The 19,193-nt window shown below is 41.6% G+C and overlaps 1 protein-coding gene and 1 non-coding gene across 2 annotated transcripts in view; both read left to right on the top strand.

The window, feature by feature from the left end:
* LOC119651171 overlaps positions 1–17,264 on the top strand; it is a 40,844-nt gene extending 23,580 nt beyond the window's left edge. The window contains exon 5 of the mRNA XM_038054589.1: positions 15,014–17,264. Within this exon, the coding sequence (XP_037910517.1) occupies positions 15,014–16,756 (1,743 nt within the window). The 3' untranslated portion in view covers positions 16,757–17,264. The remainder of the gene's footprint in view (positions 1–15,013) is intronic.
* On the top strand, positions 6,328–6,467 carry LOC119653282. The gene has a single exon (XR_005249678.1). It is a non-coding gene; the product is annotated as a U4 spliceosomal RNA (small nuclear RNA).
* Positions 17,265–19,193: the final 1,929 nt, after the last annotated feature.

Here is a 19,193-nt window from a genome sequence, read left to right on the forward strand (position 1 = left end):
AAATCATGAGGGCCTAAAATATCTCACAATAATTACATGAAACCTATGAGAAACTTATGAATCTTCTACACCGAAAAATAAATGAAAATCTTTGAAACAACGAAGGCAACGCAAAAATCTATCATAGAAAAAAAAAATTCGCCAAAGTATGTGATCGTTGTTTGGTATTTATTCATATGACTTAGATGTTGAGTTGTAATTACAGGCAATCGTCTTTTTAGTGCACTATTGTAGATTAGACGGTAATGTGCCTCCTCTAGATAGATCACTTAATGAATTTCCAATTAAATACAAAATAGGGTAAAAAAAATTCTTTTCTTTGGCTGGGGAACTTTCCAAAACTTTATTTTGTTAGCGCAATATTGCATATGAGATAATACAACAACAGAAATAGTTAAAATGGAATTTTTTCCTAATTCATGTTTAAAAATTGATTAATAACTATACTCCATTCACAACAGTGACTCTCCGAATCGATCGTCTCGAAATTTTATGAGAACACGTGGTCTGTGTGCCCCTTTATATGCAGCGATTGGCACCATTTTGTGCTGGGTTTGAAGGGGGGCTTCCCATACGTGCGAAACATTTTTCACAGTATATCATGTAGGGTATCAAATGAAAGCGCTCGATTAATGCTTTCCGAAACTTTTTCTGATATTAGATGAAACATAGAGGAGTGAGGGTTCAAAATGTGTGCCCCAAAAAGTGTAAACAGGTATCGGTCTCAGAACCTATCCAACTTGAAAAAAAATGACAGTGACGCATCTATGGAAAATCTAGGCCTCAGAAGGCATCTGCACAAATAAAGTTAGTAAAATTATATTGACATGTTTTAGAAATTTACCCGAAAACCCCCCTTAAGTTGATCCTAGAAGTAGAAAATTCGGCAACAGTGTAGCTGATAATGTAGGACAATTCTGGAATATTCGAACGCAATCGAACTATTATTAACAAAGTTATTCGAAGTCAAATTATTGCATTTCATGTAAATTTATTGCATCCTAGGACGTGTCATCATCATATGTATAAAGTGAGCTTATATGAAAGGCTGGGTTCATGGAGATACTTTCGCTTTTCTTTTTTGGGTTTTTTTTCAGTTATTTGAATATCTGTATCAATTATTGGACACAGTCATGTGTGTGTATATGCTAATGAAATTTGCAGGTAGTGTTGAATAAGATGAACGTCTGTATACGTATGAATGCTTTCGTGCACAGAGTAAAGTGCGTTAGATCAATTTTCCGCACAATATTTATGTCTTTAATATGAATGTATATATGCATATTTTGTTTGGAAATATATGATGGAATATGTTGCACTCTTGTATGTATGTATGAATGGGAAAACGTCCATAGAGAGTTACTCACATAAAATGAACACAAAACCTCTATATCTGAAGCACCAGCTTCCGGAATTCCGACTTGTTTGAAACTTGCTATGCAGTTTTTTCTATAAAAAAGCTTTTCTTATGCAATTTTGTTATTCTCGTCCTTTCTTCTGTCTGACGATGCGAGGTGAGTTGGTTAATCATCCGCCTTTCGATCTTGTTGTCCCGGGATCGAATCCCGGTTCCTCGTGGATGTTTGTGTTTGACTTAGTGCTATCTCGTTGCTATCGGTTTATTATTTGTACAAACTATATAAGAACATTGCCTTTTTGATCACGGAATCATTTGATAAACATGATATTTGTTTTCCCATCGAATGCGATTCCTACCCTTATGACTACATCGCCACTTCTTTTTCGTTTAATCAATAATAGTGGCTCTTCCCTCACACCAAAGTAATATCGGAGACTGATCGATTTTATTTAACAATTTGAATATTATCGGTCGGATTCATCAATCTATCATGCATTGCCACCAACGGTCAGTTTGCTATAATTTTGTCACCCTGACTGAAGCTAAACTGATGAAAAATTGACTATGTGAAGTCAGTCTAAGAATTAAATTACAGAGTTTCAAACGTTTCCAAGTTTGCCTTTCTCCGATACTTCCATTGAAGTAATTTTCTGACGTAGGGGCCTAAAACTTTTACTCTCAGACTCCGTGAGTTCGCAAAAGCGATACGGCCAGTAATATTTTGGATGAAGTACCGCGCGAATCCTGGGCATTTCCATCGAATTACACCATATGCAAGCTGAGCTTCAAATGGAAATCTACTGTAGACTTTTTAAGGAGGGCAGACTGAAAGACCCGCAATACATTGTAGGGTTACGATATGGTATTCTTTACAGACGGTGTAGGGTATGATTTACGACGTCAAAGTGGAAGTGTATTCTGGAATACACACAGTATAGTCAAGTAGTACAGCCTTTCAGGATACGTTAGATTATTCCAACCGGAGGTACTGACGATAAACTGGTGGGGCAATGCAAAGACGCGTTGAACTCTCTGGGTGACACGTTCAAAGTCACCCTCTAGGTTCCCATGCACATAGATGAAAATAAGCGAGCCGATGGACTGACCAAGCGTTCCGCGGTCTGCGTCCTACTGTGTATTGTGACAGTTGATTCTACATGACGAAAATTCACTATGTATGCTGAGCAAAACAAGATGTGGCCTGAGTACAACAAAACCCGAGCACAACAGCCTTGGAGGCAGACGTGCGCATTGGCCCATATGGGACCATGCCAGCATGATACTCGGTTTCATGGATTTATATCTGTTGACTGTGCGGGTCATTCTATTGATGTGATGTCCTTTTTAATCTTTCTATTCCGCGCGTAGTCGGCTGTGTTCCCGAGGAAACCTTGTGCTCGGATTTTTGTCAAAATGTTTACAGGTAAACGCCGGTAAACACTTCTAAATTCCTTCTATCCTTTCTCCGTTCAGAGTGATAGTAAACATAGAAGCGAACAAGGTCAAAAAGATGATTCCTCAGTAAAAACTGCTGATTTTCGAACGTTGCTCAGGCTAACCGAGATTCCTTTTCGCCCTACCGTTGTAAAATAATTTTGCTAGAATATTCAAACGATTATTTAAAAATTGAATAGAGTTAATAAAGATATAATTCAGCAAAGTTTAATAACTCGAACGAATTCATACACTAACAACAAAAGGTTACAACTCAGCATTTTAATACTTTTTTTGGTCAATTTGATATTGACATCAATAATTTTTCTGTATGCAACTGGGAAAATTTACTCCATTCTTCTTAGATAGCATTTTTCAAATTTTCTGCTTGCGTTCTTTATATTTTAGTTGTGTAGCTACTTTCTACACACATGTTCCATATTACCGATGCCATTCGAGATGAAAAAATTGTATCTTTACTTATCTGTGAAAATTACACATGTCCAGGAGTTACAGTTCTTTCGCAAAATTCAAATGCCTATTCCTATTAGCTGAGGGGGCAGAGAATTAAATGGACGGAGGGGATAGGTGGGCAGGACAGCGGGAGTTGCGGTGGGACCTCAACACTGTTCAAATATTCGTTTCTGGACTTACGTATTAAAGATTTGACCGAGGAATGCAGAGTTTTGAAAAAAAACTAAGTCAGATAGTCTGAGTGAAATTATGCGGTGTTTCCAACGATTAATTAATTGAAATAATAAAACTTGTTGTTTCTTTTTCGTTAGTGTGGAGTTTCAAGCTTGTTAGCACTGATGAAGGGAACAAGTGGTTCCCGAAATATCGGTATTTGCAAGAATAAATATCCACATCAACGAAAAAGAAACAACAAAGTTTTATTATTTCAATTAAGTTAGATAGGTTCTAGAAGACAGGAGCTTCTTCCTCGCGGTGTGTTTTTGAAGAAGTTTTTTTGCGGATTTCAGTGGTGAAATGGTCTAGAAGATGTTGAGTGCTTGGTCACACGTTAATGGAGAGAAGAGGGAAATCTAGTGGATTGCCGCTAGACCTGAGTTCGGACTTTTGACGTTCGCTTTACGAAAGTTGAACTTGGTAGGCTTGAGCGCGACAGGAAAGTGGAGTCATGATATCTAAACATCGAACTCGAAAGCAAGATGATGAGTGTTAGCGGCAACGTAAGACGGGGCATGAGAGGATTGGGAAAGGCAACACACAGGAAGGTTAGAGAGGACAAGGTCAAGACTGCGATCTAAGTGGTTTCTAGAAAGGTTAAATTGGAGGGCCGCACAGGTGTACATAAATGTGGATAAAGGAAGGGAAAGGTGGGTGAAGAGGAGGCCAGGAGAGCATGGGAAGATTAATGTCACCACAGAAGATAAAAGAAAGGGAGGGGATCAAAACGATTAGGATCTGTCATAATCTATCGAAGAAATCCTCGTATAGAGAAAGCGGGCTAAGACAAGGAGAATATACACACGATATGATAAAGGGGCATACGTTTGGCGGAAAGACTCGTATGGTGAATCGAAGGTAAAGGAGGAAAATATGGCTTCGACACGGAAAGGGGGCTTACGGTTGTCTTCCCAAGCGCAGCGCAATCCCTGTCGCAACGAAAGATAGAGTAACTTTTGAGGAGCTCGGAGCTTTAGTGCCCAGCAGACGATATCGAAGGAAACCACTTTATTCAAATATTGCTGCAAAATGTCAGCTTTCCCCGGTTAAAATTGCTCAGTCTATTTCCCAGCATATTATTTGGTTTGTATTTTTCAACGACATATTTGCTTTGAGTTCGATGGTATTGGATTCCTTTTGAATTTTGTCAACGTCGTCCAATAGAGACTTAGCATTAGCCATAATTACAGCTGCCTACCGAAATTAATAGTAGATGTTCCATTTTTTTTAAGAACGGAGGATCGACTCCAACTTAACTTTGTAACAGTAACAGATGTTCCTTTTCATTTTTTCCTTATATTTTGAAATTGTACGCATAGTTGATTTCGACAATTTAAACTCACGACCAACTTTTGTAGCAGCAACTATAGCCTCTTAACAGGTTTTCAAGATTTTTCTGTGAGCACCTGTTTGAATTATAGTCTGCAAGTAATATATCAATGGATTAAGCAACTTTTCAGGAGTAAGAAAAAAATTTACTAATAATTTTTTACAAAATGGCGGCTGTAGGACTGTACAAACGCGACGAGCAGTAGAACTCTCGTGGATCTAGAATCCTACCAAAATTTTTTTCATGAACTACATAAGTGTAGCAAGTGAAGTATACGCGTATACAATTTTAGAATCTTTTTTTGCAAAATGACGGGGCTTAGAAACAAATTCGGTTTTTCGACAAAAAAAAATTGACTTAAAAAAATTATTAAAAGAAATTCTCTTTGTTAAATGCTAAATCGTGTTTACTCCATTATATAATCAAATGACTAAGTTACAATTAAATTTTCACGTTGATCGGGTGAAAACACTTCGAGTTATACTGCTCGCCAATTTTCAAAAACGTGTTTTCGATAAAAACGCGTTTTAAGTTTAAAAATGATATAACTTTTCGAAATATGGTTCATATGTGTACATTTTTTTTTTAATTTCGCTCTGCTATCCTAATATCATAGAATTGCCCTTCCACAACCATATTTTGCCCTTATATTTCTTTTCTGAGTGCTGCAATAATTCTCCCAGATTTTTCGCCATATTGAAAAGTGAGTGTTTTGTGGTTTAAATGAGGGTTTCTTCTCAGGAGTTACTTACTTCAGAGAAACTAATTTTATAATAATTAAGAAGGGATTTTATATTTGCTCCAGAAAATGAATACGCACATCAGACCATCAACTGGTTATTTGGTTTTGTTTTTTGCTTTTAAAATCATTTTATTTTCAAGAAATAGGTAACAATAATATATAGATTGGAAAAATGAATGAAAAACAATCTTATAAAGTAACAAACATGACTTAAATCCGACGGCCATTGTGAGTTGTTTGGCGTTTCATTACATTGTGATATATTGAAATGGTAGACTCTTCTTCTTCCCACATGTGGGGATAATCTCATTAACGAGATTTTTTATTAAGATGAAATGTTGTTTTTTAAAAAAAAAAAGATTTGCATAATTCCCTCAAACACTTCTTATCTTTTACTATAATCCTAACTTTCATTTATTGCCTAATTTTCTAGTTCGTTTACAAATTTACCGCTAAATTATGAAAAGAACTTCTTATCGCCTCTTTTTCACTTTAACGCTTTTAACATTTTTTTTTTTATTGCATGCCATGTGAAAATTGCATCCAATGCAACATGCATCGAATCAAGAGCATACAATTATGCACCCCACAAACAATTATTGCCATGGCAAATACGCTGTACTTAGGGTTTGCTCTGTGCGCTTGAAAATATACCGGTTTCTAGTGGAAAACTCTTCATAGGATTTCCATATGAAAATTTCACTTCGATATAATTCATACCCATGTCGTGTTTCTTGGGCTATATAAGCTGAACGCTGGCTGTGACTCATCAGCTTTGCGCAGAGGCGATATCGTAACCAATGAGGTTCAACCGAGGTGCGATTATTGCTAGTTGAAAACTTTAACCAATACCCCGCCATGAGCACGTGAAATACCGTGCGCTACGGCAATTTTTGGAGGCCCGAGAGGGCCAATAAATTATCCTTAAAAGAAAAACTTGGGAAGGAGGAGTGGAAGGACAACGGCATGGATACGGAGGTTTTCCATGTTCGTTGGCACGGTAGAATCCGTGCGGATGGAATGTCCAAGTGCGTGTTCATCGAGGGCTTTTCCACCGCTTGCGTGAGGAATGTCCTTTGTGCGTATTGTCGTAGTTTGGGGGTGATTTTTTAATGGAAGGAATGAGGTATGAGCCTGTGGATGTTGTGAAGGGAAATATGAACTGAGTCCGGAAGCAAGTAGTGATATTTGCATTGAACCTTTGTCCTTGTTGCCGGTGATTCAGGTGATTTCAAGGTGAAAAAGGATTGCAGAGTATTATTAATTTCAGGATAGTCTTTCAATTTGATATGCATTGAAAGGACTCTTCAATTTACAGACTCAAACAATTTTTCGCAAGTTTGATTGCTTTATATAATATGAAACCCCAAACGTAACATAGTCAATATGATTTTTTTGTTAATTTTAGGGGAAGAGGGGGGAAGGCCTGTAATAATCAATATTGAAGATAACTTACTTGTTACGATGTTTGAGATGCAAAGGTTGAATTGATTTGTCGTTAATATAATTAATATCCCTTTTTGCCCACTGCAGCGTATATACAGGATGCGGCAGCATAACTTCCTTTTTTAAAATGCGCGCCACTCAGTTAGTTGATGTCATAGCGGAGCTCTAGTGGTCCCGACACTGTTCAGTCGCCATTATGCGTTGGAATAGTGAGGAGCGTGCCTTTGCCGTTGAGGTTTACTTTTTAAGCGGATGTTCGGTTATTGCAACACAGCGTGCATTTCGGAATCGCTTTAATTTAGCCCCGTTGGCTCCCGTCCCACACCGCAAATCAATTGTTACATGGGTCACTACATTCAGACAAACTGCAAGTGCGACAAAAGGAAGAACTGGAGTCCCTCGGCCCGTTCGATCACCTGAGAACGTTGAAGCAGTGAGAGCGTCAATGTTGCGATCGCCACGGCGTTCTGCGCGCAAACACGCATCTGCCCTTGGACTATCCGATCGTTCTGTGAGAAGAATTTTTCGTGATGATCTTCATTTTCATCCCTATAAGATGGCGATAGTGCAGGAACTTTCAGAACGTGCCTTCAATTCTCGGATGAACGCGTGTGAGCTTCTTCTTGATGTCGTTCCCGAGGGTGCTATTGTTTTTTTTTAGCGATGAAGCCCATTTTCATTTGTGTGGGTCGGTTAACAAACAAAACATGCGCTACTGGGCTGACACCAACCCTTGAGAATTGCATCAAAAGCCTTTGCATTCACCCAAAGTCACAGTGTGGTGTGCAATTTCCTCAGCTAGAATTATTGGTCCCTGGTTTTTTGAGGAAAATGAGGTTACAGTGACAGTGAATTCGGACCGGTATGTAAACATGCTACAGAATTTTTTTTCCCACGGCTAGAAAATTTGGATTTGGGGGACATTTGGTTCCAACAAGACGGTGCAACAGCACACACTTCAAAAGCATCGATGGCTGTTTTGATGGAACACTTTCCAGAGCGCCTTATCTCAATTAGAGGCGATTTGGAATGGCCGGCACGCTCTCCCGATCTGTCCCCTTGTGATTTTTTTCTATGGGGTTTTTTGAAATCCCGTGTTTATGTGAACCGTCCAAGAACCCTACAAGATTTGAAGACCAACATCCAAGAAGAAATTGCCAACATAACACTTGCTATGCTAACAAGAGTCATGACAAACGCCAGAAATCGGTTTACGCAATGTATGGAGAATGGGGGACGTCACCTAACAGATTTGATCTTCAAAACAATGTAAATAAAAACTTTAGACATGTACCTACATTATAAAAAATAAAAAATATTTTCCGATGCATACAATAGTTTTTATTGAGTTTTGAAAAAAGGAAGTTATGCTGCCGCACCCTGTATAATATGGAACCCCAAACGCGTAGTCGATGATATAATTTTTTGTTAATTTTAGGGGGAGAAGGCATGTTCATAGGAGTCCCGCCTGATTAATTCAATATTGAAGATAACTTAATTGTTGCGATGTTTAGGTTGCAAAGGTTGCATTGATTTTTCGTTAATATTAATTTACCTCTCTGACACAATGATTGAAGGTCAATTTTCGATTTCCAAGGTTGTTTGAACTTTGGTAGTTGATTTTTTCGAAACGCATTCCTACATCTTACCCGCTGGGCTGAAAAGTTCATAGGCTAGTATAGAAAATTTTTTTTTAATAAGATTTGATTTTATTATTTAATATAGTTGCCTTCGAAGGCGATGCAACGATTATAGCGGTCAAACAATTTTTGATATCATTTTTATAGTTTCGGCGATTACCTCTTCATCGACGCTAAACTTCTTTCCAGCGAGCATTCTCTTCAGGTCTGAGAACAGGAAAAAGTCTCTGGGGGTCAGATCTGGAGAAAACGGTGAATGTGGAAGAAATTTGAATCTCAATTCATGCAATTTTGCCATCATTTTCATTGATTTGTGACACGGTGCATTTTCTTGATGAGATAACACTTTCTTTTTCTTCAAATGGCGCCGTTTTCCGCGATTTCATCCTTCAAACGCTCCAATAACGCTTTGTAGTAGTTGCTGTTGATAGTTTTCCCCATCTCAAGATAGTCAATGAATATCATACAATGTCATCCTAAAATACTGATGTCGCAGCCTTGCCAGCCGACACCACGTGCAGTTCACTCAGATGACGGTCGTTTTGATTCTGGTGCGAAATAATGGAGCCGTGTTTCGTCCTTTGTCACATATCGATGCATCAATACGGGTTTTCTATGGAGGAAGAGCTTCAAACACTGTTCAGAATCGTCAACTTATTATTTTTGGTCGATTGTGAGCTCGCGCGGCATCCACTTTGAACAGTGCTTTCGCATACCGAAACATTTATGCACGATTTGTCCAACACGTTCCTTTATTAATATCTTTCGAGCCTCAGCTATTTCGATCAACTTAACTTTGCGGATCCACTGCGCGCATCATCCTCAATGCTCATTTCGCCTGGTTTAAACTTAGCAAATTACTTCTTAACGGCTGATTTTCCTGGTGCAAAATCCGAATGTTTGTCAAGCCAACACTTGGCTTCAACAGTATTTTTTTTTTCGTCAAAAGCAATGCTTTATTAACACATTTTTTATCCATTTTTTCAAACTAACAAAAGTTGCTTCATTCAAAAATGCTCTGTCCCACAAACTAATGGTGCTATAGCTGCCAACTACTGGCAGGCTAGGGATAACTAAAAATCATATGGATTTGTAGTAAAGTATGCAATAACGACGCCAGGCGGTTGAATGGACTCAAGATAGCAGGTAACTGGTGCTGGGTCAAGTGTTCTGCGACATCGGGTTGTGCAGGTTGTATACCAGGAAGGCTGGTGTCAGCCTTTTGGCGGAAGCATTTACCTGCCGCCCGTTAAGATCCACCTTGAACAGTACGGGCGAAATGCGATGGAGGACGCGATGAGGTCCAGTGAATGGTTTTTCCAACGATCTTTTTACGGTATCCAGTCTAATAGGGCTCATACACTGTCAAACAAATTGGGCAACGGAGCGATGCGCAACGTTGCGTTGTGCAATTGTAATTCCCATACACTTAGTGAAATTTGTTCAAACATTAGTTGGAAACGGAACGAGTAACATGCCATTAAAATGCTATCGCATCTCTCTGTATTGTTATCGGGAGGGGTAGAATGGTGGGGGTGACCCCCTCTGTAGCCCCCCTTCCACATTGGGACGATAATTACTCGACCTTATTTATGATTTGAAAATAGCTCCTTTCGGAGTGCCATAATTTTGACAGAAGTGGAAAGGGGGGACATTTTTTTTCCTTCTATATATCCTCTTTACACTCTTACTCTCCGGGGGTATGGTAAGCAGACTCAACTGATGATAACAAAATACCCCCCATTAGACAGAGGGAATTCAAAATTAAACCCTATCTTTTAAAGGGATTATGACCGCGGCTGTCCTTTAACGGGGTTAGAAGAAGAGAACCTTTCTTTCCTCTACCTATCCTCCCCATTATGTCCTCCTCATTGGGATAGGTTTGAAAATTCAAGTTGGCCATGCTGATGTAAAAGGAACCCCACTTTGAATGGCCATAATTTTATAAGAGCGATGGGCGCATTGAGTTTTGACCGGGTTTGAACAGGAGCCACCATCCCCTTCCTCCATAAACTTTCCACTCCCTCCGGGGGGGTTTGAAATTCGCCAAACATTTGCGCAACGCATCAAACGCGCCCATACATTAGCAAATTATTGCGCAATAGCCTGCGCAATTTGTTTGATAGTGTATGGGCCCTATAACGAAGACGTGTGCGCAGGACTTTAATTTCTTGTGCACAAATGGTATTCGGTTGTTGCGGTGGCGATGGTCGTTGGGCGAACCTGTCTGAGGTTCTGAGAAATACATTGGGATAACTCTCGACTTCCGAATCCAGGAACCATTAACTTGGCAACCGTAATGGGGTGCCGGATAATAACTCTGCTGATGACGCGTTCAGGTCTTGTTTGACACTTGCTCGAAGGCCAAGGAGAACCATAGGCAAGACCCAGCGATGATTGTTTCCAATCACCTCGAGGCGGCCTTGAGAGAAAGATGCCTCCGTTGGATCGCGCCATTTTATGCCGAATGATATGGGGATGTCCTGGTCCGCTTGCATATCGTCCCAGAGTTTTGGCTAAGGCAGTGAAAAGCAACGATTCACACTGAGTGCCCTGATCCGTGGTTATAACCCTAGGCGCCCCGTAGCGCGACACCGACCTCGCGACGAATGCTTCAGCAACGGAATCGGCAGACTGGCCTGCCAGTTGTGTAGCTTCCGGCCAATGGAAGAATCTGTCCAGCATCGTCAAACAACACCCGTACCTGCGTGAAGAGGGAAGGGGATCACAATGTCCAAGTGAACCTACTGGAATGTTCCGTCGGGACCTCGAATGGCTGGTATGGGTTTTTGTGCGCTAGCCGACTTTGGCGCGTTGACAACGTAGGCAGTTAAGAGTCCATTGCATTACGGTCTTTCGCACCGTGCACTATGTCGAATATGCGTCTTCGAAGCCCGGTCGGAGCGAAAGGTCGGATGTACCAGTGTGAAGTGTCACCGTCCCGACGTCCACGGTTCCACCTTGAGTGTTCTTGAATTGTTGGAGCTGCTGGTCCTTCTACTGTCCCGCTATCGCCTCGTCAGTATCGAACGTTGTTGGTAGAGAAATAGCATCAACGCGCGAGAGTCGGTCAGCTACCACGTTGGCTTCCCTTATTGACGTGAAAGATGTTGGTTGAAAATTCGGCTATATACGTCAAAGAGCGTACCTGGCGAGTCGATGCTTTATCCAAAAAAAGTGCCGAACGCTGCAATAGATGGCTATTGGAAGCCAGCTGTCGCCGTATTGTTATTCCAAGACGGCACCTACGGCCACGTCCGATGCATCACAAAAGTAGACAAAGGTTTCGTCTCGGATGGAGGCTGCCTCGACTCGGCCCTGAGAGTAGCGTGACGGAAGTGGTTCCTGTAAGTTCACTACGTTCGCGCTGCTCGGAGGGCAGAGGTGAGGTAGCGTCTTATGAGTTGCCTCTGTCTTGGGCGACACCATAGACTATTTTTGCACAAGTCTGGGTTCTTGTCCAGAAGGAAAAACAGTCGAAACAAGTCTGCTTTCAATTGGTCCGGCCCGCGATGGGGGACTCAGGACTACCTCAATCTCTAAACACAAGATTATGGAACATATTTACGTCAGAGCATCCTGAACAAAGGACATAACTGTCCCTTGGAGTTGATAGTATCCCATTGAATTGCTGAAAAGATGTACAAATTTTCTCCTCTAGACATCGAGTAATGAATTGCTTATGGCTTGGCCAAAACGGTAGCCAATTTTTTTTTTTGAGCGCTTTGACATTGGCTGTGTAAAGTCTCATTTTCGATGCACATAATGTAACCTTGCTTAACACAAGGAGGACCGCGAAATTGTTTACCTAAGCCATTACGCTACGAGGGTGGTCCGATATGTATCGCCTTATCGCCCGTTGCCGCCACTATCGAAAGAGAAATTTACTATCGTGCAGTATATTCTCGTTAGAGCCCACTGTCAAAATTCCAGCCTAATCGGGGCAGTAGTTTTGTTTTGACCGCGTATAGAAGCGGGTGTGTCTGCGAATTTTAGAAAAATGGAAAAAGACCAATATCGGTCGATGATTCGATTCATGTTTTTGGAAGAGAAATCGCGCAGCGAAATTAAAGAGTGTTGGATTCTGTGTACGGTAACTCTGTTCCTATGGCGACCGTAAAAAATTGGCTTTACGAGTTGCAATGTGATTGCACGTCGGTTTTTGATGAACGATGTCCAGGCGTTCCGAAAATAGCTACCACGGAGGATAACGTGATAAAAATTCAGGATGTCGTATTGACACATAGAAGAATTTTGCGATTAAAAGTGCGCGAGGTAGCTGAGACAGTAGGCACCTCAAAAGACCGGGTGCCGCGTTTGCTCACTCCCGACAACAAGCGCGACCGCGAAACCAATTCAGAGCATCGTCTGGCGCTGTTTAAGCCCGATTCGGAGGAGGTTCTGCGTGGTTTTATGACCGTCGACGAAACATGGGTCTACTGATACACCAGAGACCAATGAACAGTGGACACAGTGGACTTCACTCGACGAATGTGCTCCGAAAAAGGCGAAGACTGCCCTATCGGCCGGAAAAGTGATGGCCACCGTTTTCTGGGATTCACAAGGTGTAGTCTGAATCGACAACCTGTAGCAGGACAAAAGGGTGGCAGGACTCTACTCTGCCGAATTATTTGGCCGAGTAGACGCCGAATTGCAGAAAAAAGCCCCATGACTTCACCATGGTCGAATGATCCACACCATGGTCGAATTGAACTAGGAACTGCTACCCTATCCACCGTATTCGCGATATTTGGCCCCCTTGTTTCTAAAATTTAAAAAGTCACTCGCCGCGCAAAAATTTGAGTCTAATGAGAAGGTGATCACCTCCACGGAGGTCTACTTTGCACACCTCGAGGAAACTTACTTTTCAATCGAGTTAAAGAAGTTGGAGCATCGCTGGGTCAAGTGTATCGAGCTAAGGGGGGACTATGTTGAGAAATAAATCTCCATTTTTCAAAAATATTCGTTTTTCTTTTGAAGGCTAAGTACTTATCGAATCGCCCTCGTACAGTGTAGTGTTAAACACCTATGCAGAATTGAAGCTTTGCAGTCCTGTCCAGCAGCTGCCCTCATTGTATCTTTAGACCTCTTTTTCCTAGACCTTCGTATTGAATATGGTGTCTCATGCAATTCTGTAGGATAACGTGAGTTAAGTTCCTAGGCTGCGGAGCCTTACGGCCATATTAAAATTGTAGACGAAGTGCTCCGGGAACCATAGCCATTTCAAAAGGACTGTCCTACATGAAAGTTGAGCTTCAAGAGGAATTTTGCGGTGGGACTTACAAATAAGAGCCAGAAGTAGAAGAATGCCGATGTGTTGCGCGCTTACGACAGGAAATGCTTTCCTGACAGATCAAAGATAGTCTGCGAAGTTAGAGCGGGAGTATTCTAAAAAATGTAGAGTGTAGTGAGTCGTACAGTCTTTCAGAACACGCTAGTGTACTATAAAGGAAGGAGATGGCGACATTGAAGGGCTGTCTGGCCGACAGCAATCATTAAGATCTTGTACTCAGTAGTGACATTCTCCATACAGTGATGACAGTCAGACGGGCTGGCCAGGCTAGGGTTTTGCTCTTGGCAGTTCCTCCATACACGTGATCTGTATCCCATTTGCTGCTATCAAGGCTACTCGTACTACTTTACGATTAGGTTCATTATCTGTATTAATTTAAGGAAGATCTGGCCCTCCCACCACTTACCACTTGGTGACGAAAGCTATTGAACCAGAAAGGTGTAGGATTACGGCGGTTTGCTTGGGCTCGGCATTTCCAACAATTCGAATTGTCCAAAATGCAGAGAGGAGGGAGAGGTCCTCCGGCATTTTTTTGGCTAAGAACAACAATTTTTTGACGATCTCAAAGGGATGTCTAGTTAGAGGGTGGGGGAGCTGCTACACTTCGTGAACGTTGCAGGCTGGTTCTTGAAGATATGGGTCGGCTAGACTCTGCTATTTTTGCCCTTCCCACAGTTAGTTAGTGCTGGGAGTTAGTGGCATCTAACTAGGAGAGATGATGGTGTCAGCAAAGTCATATTGATCAGAATGTTGGGGGAAAGGGAACACATACACAGCATTACATTACAAATTTGCAGCGAAAAGCACCTAATAAGGAGTTGCAGATAGAAAGCTTGGATGATATCTTATATGAATGTCATTTGTAGCTTTATTTAAGGATCAACGTAGAAGGGACAAACGCTCTTTAAGTTCGGAAAAGCTCAACGAAAAAAAGCCCAAAACTCGAACTTTCAAACCACAAGTTCCTCCCTCCTTCGAAACCAACTCTGTAATATATATATAGTTATTTTCCATTTCTTTTTATCCAATCCTAGCAGCATAGTTATTCATAAAGACGTTTATCTCCCTTTTTTTCCAGGAACACGAAAAAACCTGCATACAAGATGATGATGTGATAATTTGTGAATCACCGTCACCCGAAGATGACGATCGGATTGCTGAACAAAACGTTACAAATCTTCTAGACAAATCTAATGACGAGAGACGAGAAGCATTTCTTCTAAATTTCGCTCTACAAAGTCGTAACATTCCACCTCCTGAGAAATCAATAAAATTAGATAGTAGTCAAAACCAATCAATAAAATCTGAAGAAAAAATAACAACAATAGCCTCAAAAACAGCGACAAGTCGAAACAACGGTGACAGATTCAAATGCGTTAGCATCGCGAGCAGGAGAAGTGGTCGTAACGCTTCCAATGATGGCAAAACCGAGCGATCGCCAGAGAAATTGGAGAAGCTTAAACGCCTGCCCAGACGTAACAGAGCTGTGTATGCATTATCACGCTGTCCGACGGTGCCCTTATCATCGCCGGCTGGTCAGCTGATGATTAAATCATCGAAAACCTTAATGACTAACGACTACCTCTACGAGCGACTGGACCGTATGGAGAGATTTTGTCATACGCCCATCCTATCGCCCGGTGTCATACGGCCGAAGTTCATGTCCCGTAAATTTGTTCTGCCGCATACACCGGTCACACATAAGAAACCAGTAGGACCGCCTATTGTGCGCTTATATTCATTTCCACGACGACAATTTTTCAATCGGTATCGAGTAGAGAGCTTCTTGTTCCTAAATTCGTTGCTATTGAAACAGTGTCGTCCAGTTTCGATACGACTGAAAAAGCTAAACGAAGCTTGTTACGATAGAAGAGGAAGTTCGTATTTTTTGAGCAAGTCTTTAGGTTTGTCACGTTGTAGCAATAGAAGTAATAGTTCGGCAAGTAGCGATTGTTTGAGCATTAAAAGTTCCCATGTTGTGGAAAGCCGCAGTGCGGGGGTGAAGCGTACTCCTGAGGTTGTAGTCGATACGATTGATCTATGTTCATCGGATGAAGACGACCACGACAATGATGGTGCTGGCAAGGAAGTAACTATACCTGAAGTGCATCAAAAGGACGATGCTATTAAGATTGTTGCAGTCACTTCACAAGCACAAATATTCAGTTCCGAAATAACCTTAACCCCACTTAGTAAGAGTCTAGAGAAGGAAATCGAAGACATTCGAAATAAGAGCAAATTTGAAGGAAACTTCCTGGTATCACAATCAACCGCAACACAACCACCTAAACCGCTGCAACCTTCTGTTTTCCTGTTCTCCAACTACACAACGGAGAACATACATTTGCGGCACAGCACCGGTGGGATTAACACCGGCAATACGACGAGCTACAATAACTCAACTGGGGAAAGTATCATAGCCAACGGTTGCCACCAGTCAACGCCACCGCCACAACTGGATAAGCGATCGAGTCAGCCGGTGTTCCAGTTTAAGTCGATAGCGAAGGATTTCAGCAACAGCCTGCAGAATCAGGAGAATGTCGAACGTAACACAACGGCCCCCATTCGCTCCACCCCGACCACGACCATAATCAAGAGTTCAAGTCTGAATACTCTGCAAAATGGTGGCAATGATTGGTTACCAAACCTGAATGTGAATCATCGTACTGATCGTTGTAGCAACCCTACGACAACTAGTAATGGTAGTAGTAATAAGATAATACAAATATTGAAATGTTCATCAGAGGATAGTGATGTAGTTTTAAATAAAATCAATTCGCCGCCGCCAAATCGGACTATATCGATAGACCTGACTATTTAATAGATTTAATGTAAAATTAATGAGGGAACTCAACATTATGCTACGCTCGTGTACATTGAGACAGAGAGGGAAAATGTAATTAAAAAAAAAATGTTAAAACAGAAAAACAATAAAAACAATTGAATATAAAAACAGAGAAAAAACTGAACAAAAAAACCAACACACTTAGTTGTATTAAAATTGTGTTTCTAATTTACAACACGTATTTGCATAAGTCGCATATGAATAGTTTGTTGTAACTGTAAGTCGCTTCTTATCACGTTTAGTTTCCTTTTTTTTTTATCTTTTAGTGAACATATTTCATATTGTATTTAATTTTCAATGTCGGTCCTAGAAGATAGCATAACAATTATTTCAATAGATGAAACAAAGTGAAATTAATAAGGCAAGTGATTATTTTTTAATATTGATAGAAAGGTAAACAAAATAAGGAACTGAAAAAAAAATACGGTATATGTGAGAAATTGAAGAAATACAAGAGAATTTTCAAGTATGAAAACTGAAAAAAGGTCTTTTAATATGGCCGCGAAGTTTGGAAATGGTGACGGAGGGAGTTTGAGGTGTTAGAAGGACATGTGTTCTTGAGAAAATACGTGCTCAGCAGGCTACAATTCTGTTATGCGGAAATGTCTACTCAAATTTGTTTCGTTGACACTTATTTCCGTGCAGGAAGGAATGGAAGCTCCTAAAAAGAATGTGGCCTTGGTAGGTTCAAAGAAAACTGCTGAGGTGAGGCTTCACATAATAGGTCCGGAAGAAACTGATAGACGACTTACTTCAGTCTGTATCTAGCTCTTGACGAAGTCGGACGTGGCCCAGACGACGTTGGAGACACGGCGTCCGAGACGATGCTCTCAAACGACTGCGAGTTCGATTTCCAGTTCGGATCTGACCACACGCCCAGAAGCTCGGCTTCGGTAGGCGCGATCCGCGAGACGGTTGGCCTTCGAAATATAATAATAATAACAATCGTTGGCGCAACAATCCATATTGGATCAGGGCCTTGAAGTGTGTTAGAGCACTTCTTTCAAGACCGTAACGGTACACAACACTATACTGTAGGAGGCAATGTGGTCATCATTGCGTCTTCGAAAGGAAAATAAAATGTTGATAAAGGAACTCGAGGAAGTCCTCGAGAACAACTGCCGGCAAGAAGACCGGATCAAGGAACTAACTGCCATGATCGCGTCGATAGAGGCCCCGATCATGCATACTTCTCTCCCTGGATGCCGACCAAGCAAAAGGAGGATGTGGACGCAACCGTTCACGTCTAGCAGGCACCAGTTGCCCTCCCAATTGAGCGAAGAAGCTGCGTCACGCTAGCACGCCCAGCAACTTTCACCTCAGCATCATCAACCGAGGCAAGCAACCGCTTCGAACAACAACCCAGCGCCAACAAATAAACAGCAGGGAAGTCGAAAAATCCCTCCACGCGAGGTCATAGAGAACCCAGAGATTTTTAAATTAATTAAGCAAATTATTTCCCGCACCTTCCCAAACTACTGCCCGACAAAGAAATCAGATAGGTCCCACCAAATTTTAACAAAAACATCGGAAGATTACTCTACCGCCAAGCAGATCCTTGTGGAGAACCATAGCAAGTTCTTCACGTATACTCTCCCGTCCCAGAAGACTACCAACCTCATTCTCCGAGGTTTAGATGCGACGTTCTCTCCTCAGGAGATCGTCCACCAATTAATGGCTCGGAGAGTCTCCAGCATCCTCAGCGCTAAACCCTTTGCCACGACCTGGACAAAGAACAATATCAACCTCGAGTTACGATTGGCCACTTTTGACGCGACTTTCAGCTAGGAACAGTTCCGCAACGTCAAAGCAATGCAGCACTTGATCGTTTGCTTGGAGCAAATTAAGAACAAGCAAGTGCTGCAATGTAAGGATTGCCAGCGCAAAGGACATGCGGCAACCACCTGCCATCTCGTGTACAAATGCGTAAAGTATGACCAGCTACATAGTCCAGGCGAATGCGCCAAAACGGTTGAACAGGCACCCAAATGCGCTAACTGCGGGGCAACGATCACCCCGCAAATTATCGGAAACGCCCTCAGTTTGTCCAGGTGATGGCAAGGAGAAACGCACAAAAACGTGTGCTTTCCACTCACCCTCTCCCTACTGCCTCCCGTCCCTCTGCTCGCCCAATTATGAATCCCGCCTTCATTCATCCGTCTGTGTCCTTTGCAGATGCCGCCCGTATAAACCGCCCCACCACCATCTTCAATCAAGACTTCCTTGAGTTCGCCAGGAAATCGCAAGGATTTTTGCAGATGTTCAACTCGATGGTCGGTTAAAATAATGGAGTTGAACATCAACTCCACCATCGGCCGAGCTGCAGACACGAGTTCGACCTATTTTTCGGCGAGCACAAACCCCAAATAGTTCTATATGAAACTAGGTTGAACTATAGAAACAATCCTTCCTT

This window comes from Hermetia illucens, chromosome 3 (assembly GCF_905115235.1).
Source record: "Hermetia illucens chromosome 3, iHerIll2.2.curated.20191125, whole genome shotgun sequence".
NCBI classification, from domain to species: Eukaryota; Metazoa; Arthropoda; class Insecta; order Diptera; family Stratiomyidae; genus Hermetia; species Hermetia illucens.